Source organism: Heptranchias perlo, unplaced genomic scaffold, assembly GCF_035084215.1.
Source record: "Heptranchias perlo isolate sHepPer1 unplaced genomic scaffold, sHepPer1.hap1 HAP1_SCAFFOLD_266, whole genome shotgun sequence".
Taxonomy (NCBI): domain Eukaryota; kingdom Metazoa; phylum Chordata; class Chondrichthyes; order Hexanchiformes; family Hexanchidae; genus Heptranchias; species Heptranchias perlo.
In genome coordinates this window covers 243,089-265,797 of record NW_027139278.1, presented here as the reverse complement: position 1 = coordinate 265,797, position 22,709 = coordinate 243,089, and the positions used below count along the sequence as shown (strand labels likewise).

Sequence of the window (22,709 nt, the reverse complement as noted above, 5' to 3'; positions counted from 1 at the left end):
TTTAAAACAAAGCTGATTTATTTCACAAATATCCTGAATATTAAACTCCAGCCCAGTTATCGGGGTGATGAACATCAGGAGAAACAAACCCCAACTGTCAGAATGAACATGGTTCAGTCCTGGATGGGATTAACAGCAGAATCCAACCCCTGCAGTCATATGTGAACTCGCTGGAGTCTCAGCACGTGTGATGACTGAGTGAATCCCTTCCCACACACGGAGCAGGTGAACAGTCTCTCAACCAATGGGCATGCGTTGATGTGTCAGCAGTTCATTTCTGCTTTTAAAGCTCTTCTCACAGTCACTGAGTTAAAAGGTCACTCAATAGTGTCAACAAGTGGATGTTTCAGAAGGTGGGATGAATTCGTGAATCCCTTCCCACACACGGAGCAGGTGAACAGTCTCTCCCCAGTGTGAGTGCGTCGATGTCTCAGCGGATCATTTCTGATTTTAAATCTTTTCTCACAGTCAGAACATTGAAAGGTCTCTCTTCAGTGTGAACTCGCTGGTGTGACAGAAGGAGGGATGACCGAGTGAATCTCTTCTTTCACACAGAGCAGGAGAACGGCCTCTCCCCAGTGTGAACTCGCTGGTGAGTGCGTTGGTGTTTCAGCAGATTAAATTTGCTTTTAAACCTCTTCTCACAGTCAGAACATTTAAAAGGTCTCTCCCCAGTGTGAACTCGCTGGTGTGTCAGCAGGGCAGATGACTGAGTGAATCCTTTCCCACACACGGAGCAGGTGAACGGCCTCTCCCCAGTGTGAGTGCGTTGGTGTTTCAGCAGATTAAATTTGCTTTTAAACCTCTTCTCACAGTCAGAACATTTAAAAGGTCTCTCCCCAGTGTGAACTCGCTGGTGTGTCAGCAGGGCAGATGACTGAGTGAATCCTTTCCCACACACGGAGCAGGTGAACGGCCTCTCCCCAGTGTGGGTGCGTTGGTGTCTCAGCAGTTCAATTTTGCTTTTAAATCTCTTCTCACAGTCAGAACATTTGAAAGGTCTCTCCCCAGTGTGAACTCGCTGGTGTTTCAGCAGGTCGGATGACTGAGTGAATCCCTTCCCACACAAGGAGCAGGTGAACGGCCTCTCCCCAGTGTGACTGCGTCGATGAGTTTCCAGCTCTGAAGGGTAATTGAATCCCTTCCCACAGTCCCCACATTTCCACGGTTTCTCCATGGTCTGGGTGTCCTTGTGTCTCTCCAGGTTGGACGATCAGTTGAAGCCTCGTCCAAGCACAGAACCCGTGTACGGTTTCTCCCCGCTGTGAATGGTGCGATGTTTTTTCTGGCTGTGCAACTGGTTAAAGCTCTTTCCACAATCAGTGCACTGGAACACTCTCACTCGTGTGTGTGTCTCGGTGCTTTTCCACTCACACTGATGTTTGAAATCTTCTCCCACGGATAGAACAGACAAACATTTCTCCTTCAACATTCAAAGGCCGATGATATTCAGGTCCTGATGAATCGAGTGACTCTGTCAGATCTTGACGTGATCTTTGGTTTGAGTTTCCCTCTGTAAATCCTCCCCTGTAAAAGGAGTTTATAAAAGTTATCACTGTAATTGCAGGATAGAAATTCAGATCAGATAACTCTACTTTCTATGGAACATTATTTCCTCTCTCATTCCTCAAAGCTGTAAATCCCCGTCCCACACACTCTCCCTCCTCCCTGTGCTGAAATCCAAACCCATCGCATCATCTTTCAGTGGCCCAAAACCATGAGTGAAAGGGTGAGAGAGTGAGTGAGTGTGAGAGCAGCAGTGGGCTCGGTGTGGAGAATGAAGTGGGGCAGGTGGAGCATGTTTCAGTGGGGCAGCAGTGATCATAATCTCATTCGGTTTAGAACAGTTATGGAAAAGGACAGGGGACAGTCAAATGTGAAAATACTTAACTGGAGGAGGGCAAATTCCAGTGAGTTAAAAAGGGATCTTGTCCAGGTGGATTGGAATCAAAAATTGGCAGGCAGAACAGTAATTGAACAGTGGGAGGCCTTCAAGGAGGAGTTGGTTTGGGTACAGAGTGGACAAATTCCCACGAGGAGGAAAGGAACAGCATCCAAAGCTGGAGCTCCCTGGATGACTGAAGATATAGAGATCACCATTTCTCCTTCATTTACAGACGCTCCCTGACCGATCACCATTTCTCCATCATTGACAGACGCTCCCTGACCGATCACCATTTCCCCTTCATTTGCAGACGCTCCCTGACCGATCTCCATTTCTCCTTCATTTACAGACGCTCCCTGACCGATCCCCATTTCCCCTTCATTTACAGACGCTCCCTGACCGATCCCCATTTCCCCTTCATTTCCCGGCGGGTAGTGAGGGGGGGATAATGTTCACTGTTTTATATTCGGGTCTGGGGCCGCACTCGGGGTTTGTAAAGCCTGAGCCTGGGCCTGAGCCCGGACCCGGGCCCCGGGGTTTATTGAGCCTCTTGCTCCGATCCTCTGACCTGCACCGAACGCGCTCCTCCCGCAGCCTCGACTGGCCGCGCATGCTCAGGACACACTGACCGATAATGAGGCACTACTGCGCCTGCGCACTGGGCTCCACTGATTCAGACAGGGCACAATCTGCACCGCGCTGCATGCTGGATGATGCAGCCGCCATTGATGATCTTAATATCAGGCCGGAAAACAAAAACATTGGAAGCAGACAATTCAAGTGTTTAATTTATTTTCTAAATAATTCAATCATTCAATTCATTTCATAAATAATTGAATAGTTCAATTCATTAAATAATCAATTCTTTAATTTATTACATAAAAAATTAGTGTTTAATTTATCATAGAAATAATTCAATAGTTTAATTCATTATATAAATATTCCTTCGTTTAATTTATTATATAAAGAACTCAATATTTAGGTGAATTATTTATATAATAAATTAAACACGAGACTTCTTTATGTAATAAAGTCAACAATTGATTATTTATATAATAAATGAAACACTTGATTATTTATATAATAAATGAAACACTTGATTATTTATATAATAAATGAAACACTTGATTATTTATATAATGAATGAAACACTTGATTATTTATATAATGAATAACGTTTTGAAATTCTTCATTCAATAAATTAAATAATGGATTATTAATATGATTAAATAAACACTTGAATCTTTGTATGATAAGTTAAACCTGTGAATTAATTATACAATTTAAACACTTGACCTCTTTATATAATAATTTTAACACTTGGATTATTTATATAATAAACTAAACAATATAATTGGTTATTTATATAATAAATTTAACACTTGTGTGATTTATGTAATAAATTAAGCTGTTGAATTATTTATATAATAAATTAAACACAAATTATTTGTATAATGAATTAAACCATTGTTTCTTCATAGAATAAATTTAACACTTGAATTATTTATATAATAAATTAAACAATTGATTTTTTTATATAATAAATTAGACATGCATTATTATATAATAAATTAAACTATTGAATGATTTGGATATTTAATTTATTATGAAAATAATTCAATAGTTTAATTTAACAACTGACGTAGTTATGTAAGAAATTAAACAAATGATTATTTATATAATGAATTAAACTATTGAATTATTTATATAATAAATGAAACAGTTGAATTATTTAGATAATAAATTAAACAAATGAAGTATTTACGTAATAAATTATACACTTGAATGCTTCATATAATAAATTAAACACTTGTTTATTTGTATAATAAATTCACAAATTGAATTATTTATACAATAAATTAAACGGAGCTATTTATATAGTAAATTATACACTTCAATTATATAATTAAACTACTGAATTATTTATCAAATATATCAATTTAATTATTCATATAATAAATTAAACAATTCAATAATTTACATAAAAATTAAACGCTTGAATTATTTATAAAATATTAAACAATTGAACTATTTACATAATAAATTTAGCTGTTGAATTTTTTATACAATAAATTAAACTCGGTTATTTACATAATAAATTAATCAATCGAATAATTTAAACTATTGAATTCACTTTATAATAAATGAAACATTTGAAGTATTCATATAATAAATTAAACACTTGAAAACAATTTGATTATTGATATAATAAAATAAGCATTTATTTAATGAATTAAAATATTGAGTTATTTATTTTACATTTTAAACTTTTCAATTATTTATATAATAAATGAAGCCAGCTTGGACAAAATGGAGGCAAGCGCAGAGTCCGTATTGGACAAAATGGCGGCCGGCGCGGCCACCATCTTGGAAAAAATGGCAGCAAGCACGGCCGCCATCTTGGAAAACATGGCGGCAGGCGCGGCCGACATCTTGGATAAAATGGCGGCAAGCACGGCCACCATCTTGGAAAAAATGGCCGCCGCCGTCATCTTATCAGATGGCGGCAAGAGGCCGACAGAGTGTCGCCAGTGATCCCGCAGTGACCCCAGAATGTCCCAGTGACCCCAGAGTGATGCCGGGATCCCAGCGTGCACCCAGTCAGCCCAGAGTGAGGCCAGGGTGCAGCCGGGGATCCCAGAGCGATGCCAGAGCGGCGGCCTTTGCGTTTGGGCCGCCACAACAACCACCACCACAACTGTACTGTACGGGTACAGCACACGGTGGGTAAAAGGGAACGATTCACTCCTGTCTGGGACTGTACGGCCCGTGTGTGTCTCAGTGTCAGCTCCTGTACGTGTACAGCACAGAGTGGGTAAAAGGGAACGATTCACTCCTGTCTGGTACTGTACGGCCCGTGTGTGTCTCAGTGTCAGCTCCTGTACATGTACAGTACACAGTGGGTAAAAGGGAACGATTCACTCCTGTCTGGTACTGTACGGCCCGTGTGTGTCTCAGTGTCAGCTCCTGTACATGTACAGTACACAGTGGGTAAAAGGGAACGATTCACTCCTGTCTGGTACTGTACGGCCCGTGTGTGTCTCAGTGTCAGCTCCTGTACATGTACAGCACACGGTGGGTAAAAGGGAACGATTCACTCCTGTCTGGTACTGTACGGCCCGTGTGTGTCTCAGTGTCAGCTCCTGTACATGTACAGCACACGGTGGGTAAAAGGGAAGGATTCACTCCTGTCTGGTACTGTACGGCCCGTGTGTGTCTCAGTGTGAGCTCCTGTACATGTACAGCACACAGTGGGTAAAAGGGAACGATTCACTGAGAGATTGCAATGTTGAGTGTAACGGTTATTTGAGGGGTTCAGTCCCTAAACGGGCTGTGTTTTGACAGACACTTTTTCCAGTAAGGAGTTGAGTTTAGTTTAGGGAGGTGGGTACAATCCGTGTCTGGGACTCACTGGCCCTGTGAAATATTGAATTTTGCTCACAATATGGTGTGTTTGGATCAATGGGGGACAAGGTTTAACTGCACTGGGCTGGATTGTTTTATAAATCTCTCATTGACTGGGTCTTTCCGACCAGGATGGGAGCTGCTTCTCTCTCTCTCTCTGTAAACACCCTGAGGCAGTGAAACACTCTCTGACAAACTGTTCACAGGAACCAACCCATCAGACATGGGGAATAGACAAATACCTGGGACTGGAAATGAGCCTCCCACCAACAGAGCAGAGAGAAGGAGGAAATCATCACACCTTCAAGATCTGGATCGGTTTTGTCATTGGAGCAGGTTCTGGTTAATTTTACTGCTTTAAAGTTATGTTATGGGACCAGTGAGACTGAGACACACACACACACACACACACACAGACTGTACAGTCAGGAGACACGTGGTCCTTGCACAGACATTGGGTTTGAATTGAGCTGAGCTGTGCCACAAATGAATATGGGATTAAAATCTCAAATTCCAATCAGTTTGCTCCCGAGCTTCCCCATGTGTCTGTGTGGTTCCATTACAATACAATTTCACATGGGGGCCCAAAATGGCTTCGGAATTAACACGATTTCTTTCTGAGTTGTCAGTGACCTTTTCAAAAATTAAACTTCAAACTAAGAAAACATTTGGAGGCTGTTTTCACATTTCGGCTCTCTGGGTGCTGCAGGACGCTCCCTGAAAGAGCTTTTAATTTCAATTAAGACCCGAGATATGTCACATTGTCAGCCTCTGAATAATAGTTTGATCCACTTTGTGTTATTTCTGAAAAGTTGCACTTGCAATGAACGAAGGGAGGAATTTGGGCTCGAACAGATGCTGATATTCTGGCATGACGGAGCTGGGCAGAGATGAGCGATTGGGTGCACAGCATTCCTGCCCTCCCCACCATCTTCTTTAACTTATATTTTTGTATTGCTAGAAACAGCATGTAAGGGGTTAACTCCTGATACCATATAAAGTTTGTTACTGTGTGTCTCAGTGTCAGCTCCTGTACATGTACAGTACATGGTGGGTTAAAGGGAACGATTCACTCCTGTCTGGTACTGTACGGCACGTGTGTGTCTCAGTGTCAGCTCCTGTACATGTACAGTACATAGTGGGTAAAAGGGAACGATTCACTCCTGTCTGGTACTGTACGGCCCGTGTGTGTCTCAGTGTCAAAGGTGTGAGAGGCCGAGACAGAGAGAGGGTGACAGAGATAGAGAGAGAGAGAGAGAGAGTAACAGCGAGAGAGAGAGAGAGAGAGAGAGAGAGACAGATTGCGAAAAACACAGCGGGAGAGTGGGAGATAGGCAGAGAGACAGCGAGGGGGACAGATAGGTCGTGAGAAAAACAGAGAGAGAGAGAAAGAGAGCGAGGGGGAGAGAGAGAGAGAAAAAGTCAGAGAGGGGAAGAGAGGCCGAGAGAGAGAGAGGGGGATAGAGAGGGAGAGGAGGAGAGAGAGAGAGAGAATGATGGAGAGAGAGATAGAAAGAGAGCGAGAGAGAGACAGAGAAAAAGGCAAAGACAGGGCGAGAGAGGCAGAGAGAGAGAGACAGAGAGAGGGGTAAAGAGGCAGAGGGAGAGAGAGGGACAGAGAGAAGGGGAGAGAGGCAGAGAGAGACAGAGGCAGAGACAGAAAAAGACAGAGAGAGTGGGGGGAGAGAGAGAGAATAACAGAGAGAGGCAGAGAGATAGAGAGAGAGAAAGAGAGAGAGAGAAAATGACAGAGAGGGGAGAGAGGCAGAGAAAGACAGCGAACAGAGGGTGAGAGAAAAAGACAGAGCGAGGGGGAGAGAGAGTGTGAGGGGGTCTCCTGCCAGAAAGCGGGACTTGTGTCGGTGAGGGTCCTGCAGGGTGTTTGGGTGATGTGCCTGTCATGGTTGAATAGCTGCCAGTGTGTGTGACCTGTGAGTTGTGGGTGTGCGGCTTGCAACAGTGGTAATGTGTGAGGATGAGAGGAAGCATCTGATTGAAAGAGTTTTTTGGTGGGTGGGAGATGGGGGCCCCCCTTGCTGTTGAGAAGCCATTAAACAGCCCAGAGAGGCCTGGCTGCTCGCAGGAATCGGGTAAATCACCAGGCAGTACCAATTCACTCTCTGCCTCTCTCTCACCCTGTCTCCATCTTTTTCTCTCTCTCTCTGCCTCTCGCCTCCTCTCTCTCTGTCTCCCCGCTCTGTCTTTTTCTCTCTCTCTCTCTCTCTCTCTCTCTCTGCCTCTCACCCCCTCTCTCTCTGTCCCTCTCTCTCTGTTGTCTTTCCGAATTTCTCTTGTTAGGAAAGTACTCAGGTACTGTACGGCCTGTGTGTGTCTCAGTGTCAGCTCCTGTACATGTATAGTACACAGTGGGTAAAAGGGAACGATTCACTCCTGTCTGGTACTGTACGGCCCATGTGTGTCTCAGTGTCAGAGGGTGTGAGAGGCCGAGAGAGAGAGAGAGAGGGGGAGAGAGAGAAATGGACAGAGAGAGAGAGAGAGAGAGAGAGAGAGAAGGTCAGAGAGAGAAAAAGACAGAGGGAGAGGGGGAGATAGGCAGCGAGAAAGCGAGGGGGACAGATAGATAGAGAGTAAAACAGAGAGAGAGAGGGGGAGAGAGGGAGAGAGAAAAGGTCAGAGAGAGGAGAAGAGAGGCTGAGAGAGGGAGGGACAGAGAGAGTGGAGGAGAGAGGCAGAGAGAGAGAGAGAATGATGGAGAGAGGGATAGAGAGAGAAAAAGACAGAGAGAGCGGGAGAGAGGGATAGAGAGAGCGAAAAGGACGGAGAGACGAGGGAGAGAGGCAGAGAGAGAGAGACACACAGAGAAAGAGAGAAACAGAGAGAGAGGGGGAAAGAGGCAGAGGGAGAGAGCGAAAACGACAGAGGATGGGGGAGAGACAGAGAATAAGACAGAGAGAGAGGCAGAGAGAGATAGAGAGAGAGAGAGAGAGAGAGAGAGAGAAAAAGACAGAGAGAGGAAGAGAGGCAGCGAAAGAGAGGGGAAGAGAGAGAGACAGAGTGAGAGCAGGAGAGAGGCAGAGAGAGGGGGGGGTGAGAGAGAGGGGGAGAGACAGAGAGAGAGAGAAAAAGACAGAGTGGGAGGGGTGAGAGAGAAAGAGAGGGGTGAGAGGGACAGAGAGAGAGAAAAAGACAGAGAGAGAGACAGAGAGAGAGAGGGGCAAAGAGGCAGAGGGAGAGAGAGGGACAGAGAGACAGAGAAAAAGATAGAGAGAGAGAGAGAGAGAGAAAAAGACAGAGAAGGGAGAGAGGCAGCGAGAGAGAGAGAGAGACAGGGGGAGAGAGATAGGGACAGAGAGAGGAAGAGCGGCAGCGAGGGGGGGAGAGAGAGAGAGAGAGAGAGACAGGTGGAGAGAAAAAGAAAGAGAGAGATGGGGACAGAGAGAGGGATGGAGAGAGGCAGAGAGAGAGAGAGAAAAAGACAGTGAGAGGGCTGAGGGAGAGAGAGAGAGTGACAGAGATAGCGGTAGAGAGAGAGAGTGGGAGAGAGAGAGGGACAGAGAGAGAAAAAGACAGAGAGAGGGGGGACAGAGAGAGGGGGGACAGAGAGAGGGGGGACAGAGAGAGGGGGGACAGAGAGAGGGGGGACAGAGAGAGGGGGGACAGAGAGAGGGGGGACAGAGAGAGGGGGGACAGAGAGAGGGGGGACTCCCTGCAAGAAAACGGGACGTGTGTCGGTGAGGGACCTGGTGGTTGTTTGGGTGATGTGCCTGTCATGGTTGAATAGGTGCCAGTGTGTGTGACCTGTGAGTTGTGGGTGTGCGGCTTGCAACAGTGGGAATGTGTGAGGGTGAGAGGAAGCATCTGATTGAAAGAGTTTATTGCGAGGTGGGAGATGGGGGCCCCCCCCTTGCTGGTGAGAAGCCATTAAACAGCCCAGAGAGGCCTGGCTGCTCGCGGGAAATGGGTAAATCACCAGGCAGGACCAATCCACTCTCTGCCTCTCTACCACACTCTCTGCCCCTCTCTCTCTCTTTTTCTTTCTCTCTGTCCCCCTCTCTCCTTCTGCCTCTCGCTCCTCTCTCTCTCACCCTCTCTGTCTTTCTCTCTCTGACTCTCTCCCCGCTCTGCCTTTTTCTCTCTCTCTCTCTGCCTCTCTCCCCCTCTCTCTCTGTCCTTTTCTCTCTCTCTGCCCCTCTCTCTCTGTTGTCTTTCTGAATTTCTCTTGATTGAAAAGTACTCAGGTACTGTACGGCCCGTGTGTGTCTCAGTGTTAGCTCCTGTACATGTACAGCACACAGTGGGTAAAAGGGAATGATTCACTGAGAGATTGCAATGTTGAGTGTAACGGTTATTTGAGGGGTTCAGTCCCTAAACGGGCTGTGTTTTGACAGACACTTTTTACAGTAAGGAGTTGAGTTTAGGGAGGTGGGTACAATCTGTGTCTTGGACTCACTGGCCCTGTGAAATATTGAATTTTGCTCACAATATGGTGTGTTTGGATTAATGGGGGACAAGGTTTAACTGCACTGGGCTGGATTGTTCATAAATCTCTCATTGACTGGGTCTTTCAGACCAGGATGGGAGCTGCTTATCTCTCTCTCTGTAAATTCTAAACAATTTTACAACACCAAGTTATAGTCCAACAAATTTATTTTAAATTCCACAAGCTTTCGGAGGCTTCCTCCTTCCTCAGGTGAACGGTGTGGAAAAAAACTGTAAACACCCTGAGGCACTCTCTGTAAACACCCTGAGGCAGTGAAACACTCTCTGACAAACTGTTCACAGGAACCAACCCATCAGACATGGGGAATATACAAAAACCTGGGACTGGAAATGAGCCTCCCACCAACAGAGCAGAGAGAAGGAGGAAATCATCACACCTTCAAGATCTGGATCAGTTTTAGCCATGATGTGGAGATGCGGTGATGGACTGGGGTTGACAATTGTAAACAATTTTACAACACCAAGTTATAGTCCAACGATTTTATTTGAAATTTACAAGCTTTTGGAGGCTTCCTCCTTCCTCAGGTAAATGTCAGGAACTCCTCGAAGCCTACGCATTTATAAATCACAGAACAATACATGGTGATTACAGATAGTCTTTGCAACTGCCCGTTGCCAAGGCAATCACAGTGTTCAGACAGAGAGGTGTTACCTACAGAGCCCCCGAATATACAGTCAACACAAATAAAAACAGAAAAGAGAGAGGCAGAAACATCCAGAAGGCAGAGAAAGCCAGCATATGACCCGTTATATTAAAAACAGATAGCTTTTGTTCGCTGGTGGGGTTACGTGCAGCGTGACATGAACCCAAGATCCCGGTTGAGGCCGTCCTCATGGGTGCGGATCGGTTTTGTCTTTGGAGCAAGTTCTGGTTAATTTTACTGCTTTAAAGTTATGTTATGAGACCAGTGAGACTGAGACACACACACACACACAGACACAGACTGTACAGTCAGGAGACACGTGTCCCTTGCACAGACATTGGGTTTGAATTGAGCTGAGCTGTGCCACAAATGAATATGGGATTAAAATCTCAAATTCCAATCAGTTTGCACCCGAGCTTCCCCATGTGTCTGTGTGGTTCCATTACAATACAATTTCACATGGGGGCCCAAAATGGCTTCGGAATTAACACGATTTCTTTCTGAGTTGTCAGTGACCTTTTCAAAATTAAACTTCAAACTAAGAAAACATTTGGAGGCTGTTTTCACATTTGGGCCCTCTGCGTGCTGCAGGACGCTCCCTGAAAGAGCTTTTAATTTCAATTAAGACCCGAGATATGTCACATTGTCAGCCTCTGAATAATAGTTTGATCCACTTTGTGTTATTTCTGAAAAGTTGCACTTGCAGTGAACAGATGGTGATATTCAGTTGGACGGTCGGTACTGAGGGAGCGCTGCACTGTCAGACGGTCAGTGTGTGTCTCAGTGTCAGCTCCTGCACAATGTCCCAGTGAACCCCCAGTGTCCCCAGAATGTCCCAGTGATCCCCCAGTGTCCCCAGAATGTCCCAGTGATCCCCAGAATGTCCCAGTGACCCCAGAGTAACCCAGACATGACTCACGTGGCCCCCATCGGGTCCAGGCTGCGGTGAAGGTCTCAGTCAGTCAGTCCCCAGCGGAGAGAACGATTCTTGGCCCAGGATTCCCCCTCATCCTCCTCCTTCTCACAAAATGTCTCTTTCCTGGATCATCTCCTTGCAGCATTTCATCGAAAAGTTTCCTGAGGGGAGAGAGGGAATTGATTACAACACAAAAGCAAGGGATTAAAAAGGCACAGCAAGAGCCCAGAGCTTCCTCTCCTCCCACTCCCCCCTCTCTCTCCCCCCTCCCTCCCACTCCCTCTCCCAGTTACACCGACAATCCCTCAGCCCCAACACTGAAACACAAATCCCGGTTACAAACAAGAGAATCTGAAGAGAGAGAAAAGTTGGGAGAGAGACAGAGAGAGAAATACACTCAGGACAGGCTGGAGGACCCCGGCAGACTGAGAGATTGTCCCCGCCCCTGGGGAGGGTTTGGGACGAGACACACGGCCATCCCCTCCCCCCGGGGAGCTCCCTGCTTCAGCCTTTGAGATATTATGTAAGGAATCTTACAACACCAGGTTATAGTCCAACAGTTTTATCTGAAAATCACAAGCTCTCGGAGGCTTTCTCCTTTGTCAGGTGAGTGTGGGATTCCATAGTCAGAGCACAATGCCTGGTGATTACAGATAATCTTTCCAACTGCCCGTTGTCAAGGCAATCAAAGGAGTCGAATAGTGTTCAGACAGAGAGACGTTACATACGGGACTACTTAATATACTGATTGTCCCGTATGTCGTGTCTCTCTGTCTGAACACTATTCGACTCCTTTGATTGCCTTGACAACGGGCAGTTGGAAAGATTATCTGTAATCACCAGGCATTGTGCTCTGACTATAAAGCGGTGCCTTTCATGGAATCCCACACTCACCTGACAAAGGAGAAAGCCTCCGAAAGCTTGTGATTTTCAAATAAAACTGTTGGACTATAACCTGGTGTTGTAAGATTCCTGACATTTGTCCACCCCAGTCCATCACCGGCATCTCCACATCATTTGAGATATTAGACTGAATCTCAATGTGTCTCCCTCAGGGACCTGTCCGTTCTCATGTTAATCCAGGGACAGCCCAGGGCAGGACTGGTTTGACCAGGAGACCTGTCTGCTGGAATGAGCCACATTTCAAGGACCTATTTTACTGATTTGAAACCCTCACAGCCTGTCTCCCCCTCTTCCCTCACCCCAAACCGAGTCCCCCCCACCCTCAGCCTGTCTCCCCCTCTTCCCTCACCCCAAACTGAGTCCCCCCCACCCTCAGCCTGTCTCCCCCTCTTCCCTCACCCCAAACCGAGTCCCCCCACCCTCAGCCTGTCTCCCCCTCTTCCCTCACCCCAAACCGAGTCCCCCCCACCCTCAGCCTGTCTCCCCCTCTTCCCTCACCCCAAACCGAGTCCCCCCACCCTCAGCCTGTCTCCCCCTCTTCCCTCACCCCAAACCGAGTCCCCCCCACCCTCAGCCTGTCTCCCCCTCTTCCCTCACCCCAAACCGAGTCCCCCCCACCCTCAGCCTGTCTCCCCCTCTTCCCTCACCCCAAACCGAGTCCCCCCCACCCTCAGCCTGTCTCCCCCTCTTCCCTCACCCCAAACCGAGTCCCCCCCACCCTCAGCCTGTCTCCCCCTCTTCCCTCACCCCAAACCGAGTCTCCCCCCACCCTCAGCCTGTCTCCCCCTCTTCCCTCACCCCAAACCGAGTCCCCCCCACCCTCAGCCTGTCTCCCCCTCTTCCCTCACCCCAAACCGAGTCCCCCCCACCCTCAGCCTGTCTCCCCCTCTTCCCTCACCCCAAACCGAGTCCCCCCCACCCTCAGCCTGTCTCCCCCTCTTCCCTCACCCCAAACCGAGTCCCCTCCACCCTCAGCCTGTCTCCCCCTCTTCCCTCACCCCAAACCGAGTCCCCCCACCCTCAGCCTGTCTCCCCCTCTTCCCTCACCACAAACCAAGTCCCCTCCACCCTCAGCCTGTCTCCCCCTCTTCCCTCACCCCAAACCGAGTCCCCCCCACCCTCAGCCTGTCTCCCCCTCTTCCCTCACCCCAAACCGAGTCCCCCCCACCCTCAGCCTGTCTCTCCCTCTTCCCTCACCCCAAACCGAGTCCCCCCCACCCTCAGCCTGTCTCCCCCTCTTCCCTCACCCCAAACCGAGTCCCCCCCACCCTCAGCCTGTCTCCCCCACCCTCAGCCTGTCTCCCCCTCTTCCCTCACCCCAAACCGAGTCCCCCCCACCCTCAGCCTGTCTCTCCCTCTTCCCTCACCCCAAACCGAGTCCCCCCCACCCTCAGCCTGTCTCCCCCTCTTCCCTCACCCCAAACCGAGTCCCCCCCACCCTCAGCCTGTCTCCCCCTCTTCCCTCACCCCAAACCGAGTCCCCCCCACCCTCAGCCTGTCTCCCCCTCTTCCCTCACCCCAAACCGAGTCCCCCCCACCCTCAGCCTGTCTCCCCCACCCTCAGCCTGTCTCCCCCCTCCCCCCTCCCCCCGTGACCCAAACACCCCGGGGACCTCCGACACATCCCACCCTGCCCGGCGTCCACATTTAAAGAACTAAAGTTGGGGACAGGCCTCTCCCTCCATCCCATAATACCAGGCCGCCCATAGTAACGGTCGCTGGGCCTGGGCCCGGAATCCGTTGCCCCTGGAAACCGCGCAGGAACCGAGCGACCCGAGAGCGGCCTCAGGCCCGACTCCCAGTCCCCGGCCTCAGGCCCTCCCCGACTCCCAGTCCCCGGCCTCAGGCCCTCCCCGACTCCCAGTCCCCGGCCTCAGGCCCGACTCCCAGTCCCCGGCCTCAGGCCCCTCCCCGACTCCCAGTCCCCGGCCTCAGGCCCCTCCCCGACTCCCAGTCCCCGGCCTCAGGCCCCTCCCCGACTCCCAGTCCCCGGCCTCAGGCCCTCCCCGACTCCCAGTCCCCGGCCTCAGGCCCCTCCCCGACTCCCAGTCCCCGGCCTCAGGCCCTCCCCGACTCCCAGTCCCCGGCCTCAGGCCCGACTCCCAGTCCCCGGCCTCAGGCCCCTCCCCGACTCCCAGTCCCCGGCCTCAGGCCCCTCCCCGACTCCCAGTCCCCGGCCTCAGGCCCCTCCCCGACTCCCAGTCCCCGGCCTCAGGCCCTCACCTCCTCCCCCCGCCCTGCTCCTGCCCCTCGCCGCCCTGAACCAGCTGCTGGCCGCCGGCGCCATCTCCTTCCAGCTGCCGTCCAACGCCAGGAAGTGTCTGCGGGAGGAGATCCACAAGGACAGGCTGGTGAGCGGAGAGTCCGAGCTGAGCGAACAGCCGGCCGCCCGCCCCCACCTCAAGGGGGGAGGGGGGGAGGGGAGGGAGGGGGAGGGGGGGGAGAGAGGGGGAGGGAGGGGAGAGGGAGGGGGGGGGGGGGGAAGAGAGAGAGGGGAAGAGAGAGAGAGGGGGGGGGGAAGAGAGAGAGGGGGAGGGGGGGGAAGAGAGAGAGGGGGGGGGGGAGAGAGAGAGGGGGGGGGGGAGAGAGAGAGGGGGGGGGGGAGAGAGAGAGGGGGGGGGGGGGAGAGAGAGAGGGGGGGGGGGAGAGAGAGAGGGGGGGGGGGAGAGAGAGAGGGGGGGGGGGAGAGAGAGAGGGGGAGGGGGGAGAGAGAGAGGGAGGGGGGGGAGAGAGAGAGGGAGGGGGGGGAGAGAGAGGGAGGGGGGGGAAGAGAGAGGGAGGGGGGGGAGAGAGAGGGAGGGGGGGGAAGAGAGAGGGAGGGGGGGGAAGAGAGAGGGAGGGGGGGGAAGAGAGAGGGAGGGGGGGGAAGAGGGAGGGGGGGGAAGAGAGAGGGAGGGGGGGGAAGAGAGAGGGAGGGGGGGGAGAGAGAGAGGGGGGGGGGGGAGAGAGAGAGGGGGGGGGGAAGAGAGCGAGAGGGGGGGGGGAAGAGAGCGAGAGGGGGGGGGAAGAGAGCGGGGGGGGAGAGAGAGGAGGGAGGGGGGGAGAGAGAGAGGGGAGGGGGGGAGAGGGAGGGAGGGGGGGCAGAGGGAGGGAGGGGGGGGAGGGGAAAGGGGATGGGTGTGGGGGGGGGAAGGGAGGGAGGGAGGGGAAAGGGGGTGGGTGTGGGGGGGGGAAGGGAGGGAGGGAGGGGAAAGGGGGTGGGTGTGGGGGGGGGAAAGGGGGTGGGTGTGGGGGGGGGAAAGGGGGTGGGTGTGGGGGGGGGGAAAGGGGGTGGGTGTGGGGGGGGGGACAGGGGGTGGGTGTGGGGGGGGAAAGGGGGTGGGTGTGGGGGGGGAGAGGGGGGAGGGGAAAGGGGGTGGGTGTGGGGGGGGAGGGGAAAGGGGGTGGGTGTGGGGGGGAGAGAGGGGGGAGGGGGGAGGGAGGGGGGGGAGGGGAAAGGGGGTGGGTGTGGGGGGGAGAGAGGGGGGAGGGGGGAGAGAGAGGGGGGAGGGGAAAGGGGGTGGGTGTGGGGGGGGGGAAAGGGGGTGGGTGTGGGGGGGGGAAAGGGGGTGGGTGTGAGGGGGGGAGGGGAAAGGGGGTGGGTGTGGGGGGGAGAGGGGGGGAGGGGAAAGGGGGGTGGGTGTGGGGGGGAGAGGGGGGAGGGGAAAGGGGGTGGGTGTGGGGGGGAGTGGGGAAAGGGGGTGGGTGTGGGGGGGGGGGAGGGGAAAGGGGGTGGGTGTGGGGGGGGGGAGGGGAAAGGGGGTGGGTGTGGGGGGGGGAGGGGAAAGGGGGTGGGTGTGGGGGGGGGAGGGGAAAGGGGGTGGGTGTGGGGGGGGGAAGGGTGTGGGTGTGGGGGGGAGAAGGGGGTGGGTGTGGGGGGGGGAAGGGGGGTGGGTGTGGGGGGGGGAGGGGGTGGGTGGGGGGGGAGGGGGTGGAGGGGGAGGGGGGGAGGGGAGAGGGGGGGAGGGGAGGGGAGAGGGGGGGGAAAGGGGGTGGGTGTGGGGGGGGTGGGTGTGGGGGGGGGAGGGGAGCGGAGAGGGGGGGGAAAGGGGGTGGGTGTGGGGGGGGGAGGGGAGGGGGAGGTGAGAGGGGGGGAAAGGGGGTGGGGGGGAGGGGGTGGGTGTGGGGGGAAGGGAGGGGGAGGGAGGGGAGAGAGGGAGGGGAGAGAGTGGAGAGAGAGAGAGAGAGGGGGTGGAGAGGGAGCTTGTCCCCCATTCAGTCCGACCATGTTCCCCATTCAGTCCGACCATGTCTGATTTGTATTTCACTCCATTTCCCCCCTTGGTTCCATTCCCTTTAATCCCCTCACCCAACAAAAATCCATCAATCTCAGTTTTGAAATTTTCAATTGACCCCCGGCCTCCCCCTTTTCCGGGGGAGAGAGTTCCAGATTCCCACTCCCCTTTGTGTGAAGAAATGCTTCCTGACATCACCCCTGAACGGCCGGGCTCTAATTTTAAGATTATTCCCCCTTGTTCTGGACCCCCCCCACCAGAGGAAATAGTTTCTCTCTATCGACCCCATCAAATCCTTTAATCATCTTAAACCCCTCGATTCGATCACCCCTTAATCTTCTACACTCGAGGGAATACAAGCCTCGTCTCTGCAACCTGTCCTCGTAATTTAACCCTTTTAGCCCCGGTGTTATTCTGGTGAATCTGCACTGCACCCCCTCCGAGGCCGATATATCCTTCCTGAGGGGACGGTGCCCAGAACTGGACGCAGTGTCTCCAGATGGGGTCTGACCAGAGCTCTGTCCAGCTGTAATATAACTTCCACCTCTTTGTATTCCAGCCCTCGAGATAAAGGCCAACGTTCCATTATCCTTTTTAATGATCTTTTTGTACCTTTCCACCATTGGGAGGGTGGTGTGGGGAGGGAGCTGTGGGGGACAGTTCCGGGCTGGAGCCAGGGTGTAACCTCTCTGTTTCCCCTCCCCCAGGTGACGGACTCCTCCGGCCACATCCTGTACTCGAAGGAGGAGGCGACTAAGGGCAAATTCGCCTTCACCACTGACGACTACGACATGTTCGAGATCTGCTTCGAGAGCCGCCTGCCCCCGGGTGAGTGAGTCCGAGGGGGGGGTCCTGGGGTACGGGGAGGGCTCGGGCAGAAATAATAATAAAAGGGAAAATAGCTCACTGATAAGAAAAAGGGATGAGCGCAAAGTCCAGGTCACAAATAGTGGCACAAGTAATATAAATACTTCAGGTTCATCAAAAAATACAGGAAATAATAAAATAACTGATTAAAAAATAATACAGCAGTGATGAAAAACAAGTGTGATATATTTTTAAGAAGTGAGAAAAACAGCATCAGAACCTACGAATTAAGAGCAGGAGTCGGCCATTCGGCCCCTCTGCCATTTGATAAGATCATGGCTGATCTGATTGTGACCTCAACCCTACTTTCCTGTCCATCTACTATAACCTTTGACTTCCCTGTTAATCAGGAATCGATCTAACTCAGCCTTAAAAATATTCACTGACCCTGCCTCCACCGCTCTCTGGGGAAGGGAGTTCCACAGACTCACCACCCTCTGAGAGAAAAAGTTTCTCCTCATCTCTGTCTTAAATGGGAGACCATTTATTTTTAAACTGTGGTCCCCGAGTTCTTGTCTCTCCCACAAGGGGAAACATCCTCTCAGCATCTGCCCCTTCTAGTCTCCTCACGATCTTATATGTTTCAATGAGATCACCTCTCATTCTTCTAAACTCCAGTGTGTCCAGGCCCAACTTGTCCAACCTTTCCTCATAAGATAACCCCCTCATCCCAGGAATCAGTCGAGTGAAGCTCCTCTGAACCGCCTCCAAAGCAATTATGTCCTTCCTTAAATAAGGAGACCAAAACTGCACACAGTATCCTAGATGTGGTCTAGTAGGGCAGAGCAGGGTCTGTTGCCCAAATAAGAGTTCTATACACAAATGCACATGGCATAAGGAATAAAACAAATGAATCATACAGTTAAAACAAGTATAAAAGGACTGTTAGCAACACAGCTGCCAGACTGGGCCTGCGGCAGGTGATGAGCAAACCAACACGAGGGAAAAACCTACTTGACCTCGTCCTCATCAATCTACCTGTCCATGACAGTATTGGTAGGAGTGATCACCGCACAGTCCTCGTGGAGACGAAGTCTTCGCAATGAGGACACCATCCAACGTGTTGTGTGGCACTATCACCGTGCGAAATGGGATAGATTCAGAACAGATCTAGCAGCTCAAAACTGGGCATCCATGAGGCGCTGTGGGCCATCAGCAGCAGTGGAATTGTATTCCAGCACAATCTGTAACCTCATGGCCCGACATTTTCCTCACTCCACCATTACCAGCAAGCCAGGGGATCAACCCTGGTTCAATGAGGAGTGTAGAAGAGCATGCCAGGAGCACCACCAGACGTATCTAAAAATGAGGTGCCAATCTGGTGTAGCTACAACACAGGACTACATGCATGGTAAACAGCAGAAGCAACATGCTATAGACAGAGCTAAGCGATTCCACAACCAACGGATCAGATCAAAGCTCTGCAGTCCTGCCACATCCAGTTGTGAATGGTGGTGGACAATTAAACAACTAACGGGAGGAGGAGGCTCTATAAACATCTCCATCCTCAATGATGGCAGAGTCCAGCACGTGAGTGCAAAAACAAGGCTGAAGCGTTTGCAACCATCTTCAGCCAGAAGTGCCAAGTGGATGATCCATCTCAGCCTCCTCCCGATATCCCCACCATCACAGAAGCCAGTCTTCAGCCAATTTGATTCACTCCACGTGATATCAAGAAACAAGATTGGGAGTGTTAAGAACCTAGTCCCTCTCTACAACCCCTCCCCTCGCCTCCAGTGCTTCAATATCCTTTCTTTCGTGTGGGTCTCTCAAGTCAACAATGGATTTACTACATCTTTGTCCGATCTTACAGACCGGCTCTCTCTCTCTTTCTCCCTGCCCAGATCGCCAAGGCGGAGAAGCTGAAGCCACTTGAGGTGGAGCTGCGACGATTGGAGGATCTGTCAGAGTCGATCGTCAATGACTTTGCCGACATGAAGCAGCGAGAGGAAGAGATGAGGGACACCAATGGTAGGAGCACCCAGCACAGGCTTCAGTCTGCAACACCCGCCCCTTCTCCACTTACTGCTCTCGGTCTCAGGGACCCTGTCTCGTTCCTCGGTCAGCGTCACTCACCCCTCCGAGTCAGAAGTTTGTGGGTTTTAGCTCCCTCCACCTCCCGGGACATAAGCCCATCTCCCCTTCTCTCCCCCATAGCACGAGCCTCAGCTTCATACGGTTATCCAGTCGTCCTGTGAAAGATGCAGTGGGCTCTGCTTGAGGCACTTTGTGGCAAAGCATCCCTTGCCCCAACTGCCCTCCATGAGCCCTCGGAGTGAAGAGGGGTGGTCTAGAGCTTGGGGGCCAGGGGTTAAAAGGACTGCAGGACTGATCCCCAGTGTCAAAGGGACTTAGTTTTTAAAAACGTACATTTATTTCGCTCCTTCCACGACCTCGGGACGTCCCAGATCACTTTATAGCCAGTAATGTACTATTTTGAAGTGTAGTCACTGTTGCAATTTAGGGAACAGGCAGCCAACTTGCGCACAGCAAGATCCCACAAACAGCGTTGTGATAATGACCAGATAATCTGTGTTTTAGTGGCGTTGGTTGAGGGATAAATATTGGCCAGAAGGCCCAGGAGAGAATTTTGCTCTTCTCCCATTAGTGGCCGTGGGATCTTTTATGTCCACCTGAGAGGGGCAGGCAGGGACTCATTTTAACATCTCAGCGGAAAGACGGCACCTCAGACAGTGCGGCACTCCCTCAGTACTGCACTGGGAGTGTCGGCCTGGATTAGGTGCTCGAGTCTCTGGAGTGGGGCTCGAACTCACCATCTTCTGACAAGGGGGCCTTGTAGAGGCAGATAAGATTCTGCATATTTTCATTCCAAGTTTGACTGCAGGATAAGGGAACGTGTGTACAAACTGGGGCGAGTGTGGGCAGGATGGAACACCCGGAGGGGAGGCTCTCAGTAGGGTAGCGGAGGGAAAACACAGAGTCCTTTCATGGGCCGTCAGATGGGGTGCTCCATGGGCTGGAGGCCTCCACTCATCTAAACCAGGGAGTTGGAGTCAGAGGGCTGGGACCTTTCTACACCAGAGGGCAGAGTTGTGGAATAAGTTTTTGGGGAAGGACGGTATAAACGGGGTCCAGAGACAGAAGGGATCATTTGAAGCCCCTGGGATTAAAGGGACAGTGGCTGCATGGTTACAAAATTGGCTAAAGGACAGAAAGCAGAGAGTCGTGGTGAACAGTTGTTTTTCAGACTGGAGGGAAATATACAGTGGTGTTCCCCAGGGGTCAGTATTAGGACCACTGCTCTTTTGGATATATATTAATGACTTGCACTTGGGTATTCAGGGTATTTCAAACTTTGCAGATGATACGAAACTCAGAAATGTAGTAAACAATGTGGAGGATAGTAACAGACTTCAGGAGGACATAGACTGGTGGAATGGGCAGACACATGGCAGATGAAATTTAATGCAGAGAAGTGTGAAGTGATACATTTTGGTAGGAAGAATGAGGAGAGGCAATATAAACTAAATGGTACAATTTTAAAGGGAATGCAGGAACAGAGAGACCTGGGGAGTGCACAGACACAAATCCTTGAAGGTGACAAATTGAGAAGGCTGTTAAAAAAAGCATACAGGATCCTGGGCTTTATTAATAGAGGCATCGAGTACGAAAGCAAGGAAGTTATACTAAACCTTTATAAAACACTGGTTAGGCCTCAGCTGGAGTATTGTGTCCAATTCTGGGCACCACACTTTAGGAAGGATGTCAAGGCCTTGGAGAGGGTGCAGAGGAGATTTACTAGAATGGTACCAGGGATGAGGGATTTCAGTTATGTCGAGAAACTGGGATTGTTCTCTTTAGAGCAGAGAAGGTTACGGGGAGATTTAATAGAGGTGTTCAAAATTATGAAGGGTTTTAATAGATTAAATAAAGAGAAACTATTTCCAGTGGCAGAAGGGTCGGTAACCAGAAGACACAGATTTAAGGTAATTGGCAAAAGAACCAGATGGCGATGAGGGTTTTATTTTACGCAGCGAGTTATGATCTGGAATGCGCTGCCTGAAAGGTCGGTGGAAGCAGATTTAATAATAACTTTCAAAAGGGAATTGGATAAACACTGAAAGGAAACATTTGCAGGGCTATGGGGAAAGGGCAGGGGAGTGGGACTAATGGGACAGCTCTTTCAAAGAGCCAGCACAGGCACGATGGGCCGAGAGGCCTCCTGTGCTGTAAGATTCTCGGTGATAGGATTGACCTGTTAGAAAGGGACAGGGTGTCAGTTGTGGACAGAGTGACGCTCCCATGAAAGGCCTGCCATGTCCCTGCTCTCACCTGAGCTGTTTAGCGAGAGTGGATCCAGGATGGGGGTTCGGGGGAGGGAGTGACCCCAGGCATCGACCAAAGGCCAGACTCGGAGCAGCAGTGACCCAGGAGCAGGGAAACGGTGCTCGGGGCAGCAAGGTGAAAGGAAGAGGGAGGGCTGCCTTCAGTGAAGTGATCTTAGTGCAGATTGAATCCACTCCTCCAACCTGTTTGATGGGCCCCCCTCTCTCTCTCTCTCCCTCCGTGCAGAGTCCACCAGTGCTCGTGTCCTGTATTTCAGCATCTTCTCCATGTGCTGCCTCGTCGGCCTGGCCACCTGGCAGGTCTTCTACCTGCGACGCTTCTTCAAAGCCAAGAAGCTCATTGAGTAACGACGATGTGTGTGTGTGTGTAAAACGTTGGCCCGTGTGTGTGTGTCTGTGCCTGGAGAGTGTTCAGTGGGTGGGGTTAATTTACAATAATGTCTCTTTATATTAAATGGGGTGCTTTGAACATTTAAACTGTAGGTTGTGTTTTAATTCGTAGCATTGCAGTCAGTAATTGGCCCCCGGTCGGTGTTTCAGACCAGTCTGAGGGAGTCCTGGAAACAATCAGTATCCTCAGACATGCCCTGGATCAGGAGGTGGGACCAATAGTGTTCGCTGCCCTGAGCTTTCGATGATTGATTGATTGTTTTCGGAAGGTACTGGGATTAATTCCACCCGGCCCCGTCGCTCCCCAGGAGAGAGAGAGAGAGACAAACGTCCGAACTTCTTTGGGAAAAATCTGACGTTTGTAGAAGTTCCTCTCCAACTCATTTGCCGGTGTGATGCTGCACAGTGTCGAGTGGATTCCTGGAGGAATGTTGCAGGGAGGGAGAGTGCACTGGGGGCTGCATTTCCTTCACTGTGTTGGACTTCACCTGATGGTCATCAGGCAGAGCTGGTGACAGCCGCTCCACCCTGACCCCGCTGCACCTTGAACCTCATAGGATCTTACAGCACAGGAGGAGGCCGTTCGGCCCATCGTGCCTGTGCCGGCTCTTTGAAACAGCTCTCCAATTAGTCCCACTCCCCCCTGCTCTTTCCCCGCGGTCCTGCAGATTTCTCCCCTTCAAATATTTGTCCTGTTCCCTTTTGAAAGTTATTACT

The 22,709-nt window shown here is 51.2% G+C and overlaps 2 protein-coding genes across 5 annotated transcripts; one reads left to right on the top strand and one right to left on the bottom strand.

Annotated features, from left to right (window-relative positions):
- Nucleotides 1–14,622, bottom strand: LOC137310615 (zinc finger protein 79-like). 4 transcript variants are annotated; one of them, XM_067978347.1, is made up of 3 exons: nt 14,438–14,622; nt 11,315–11,472; nt 1–1,527 (listed from the first exon to the last, which is right to left on the bottom strand). In XM_067978347.1, the coding sequence occupies exon 3, from the start codon at nt 1,175–1,177 to the stop codon at nt 548–550; it is 630 nt and encodes a 209-aa protein (XP_067834448.1). In that variant the 5' UTR covers nt 1,178–1,527; nt 11,315–11,472; nt 14,438–14,622; the 3' UTR covers nt 1–547. The 4 variants fall into 4 exon arrangements, with proteins under 4 accessions (XP_067834448.1, XP_067834453.1, XP_067834451.1 ...); XM_067978352.1 differs by lacking the exon at nt 14,438–14,622 and adding an exon at nt 13,910–14,057; XM_067978350.1 differs by lacking the exon at nt 14,438–14,622 and adding an exon at nt 12,267–12,523.
- LOC137310616 (uncharacterized) lies at nt 13,930–22,079 on the top strand (the record flags this gene model as incomplete). Its single annotated transcript, XM_067978353.1, has 3 exons — nt 13,930–14,565; nt 17,136–17,256; nt 21,829–22,079. Coding segments are annotated over 3 exons (879 nt in total), but the record flags the coding sequence as incomplete, so codon positions are not given.
- Between the last annotated feature and the right edge of the window lie 630 nt (nt 22,080–22,709).

What these genes read in the sequence shown, in the direction of transcription:
- LOC137310615 (XM_067978347.1), bottom strand. Translation starts at nt 1,177, where the DNA reads ATGGAGAAACCGTGGAAATGTGGGGACTGTGGGAAGGGATTCAATTAC.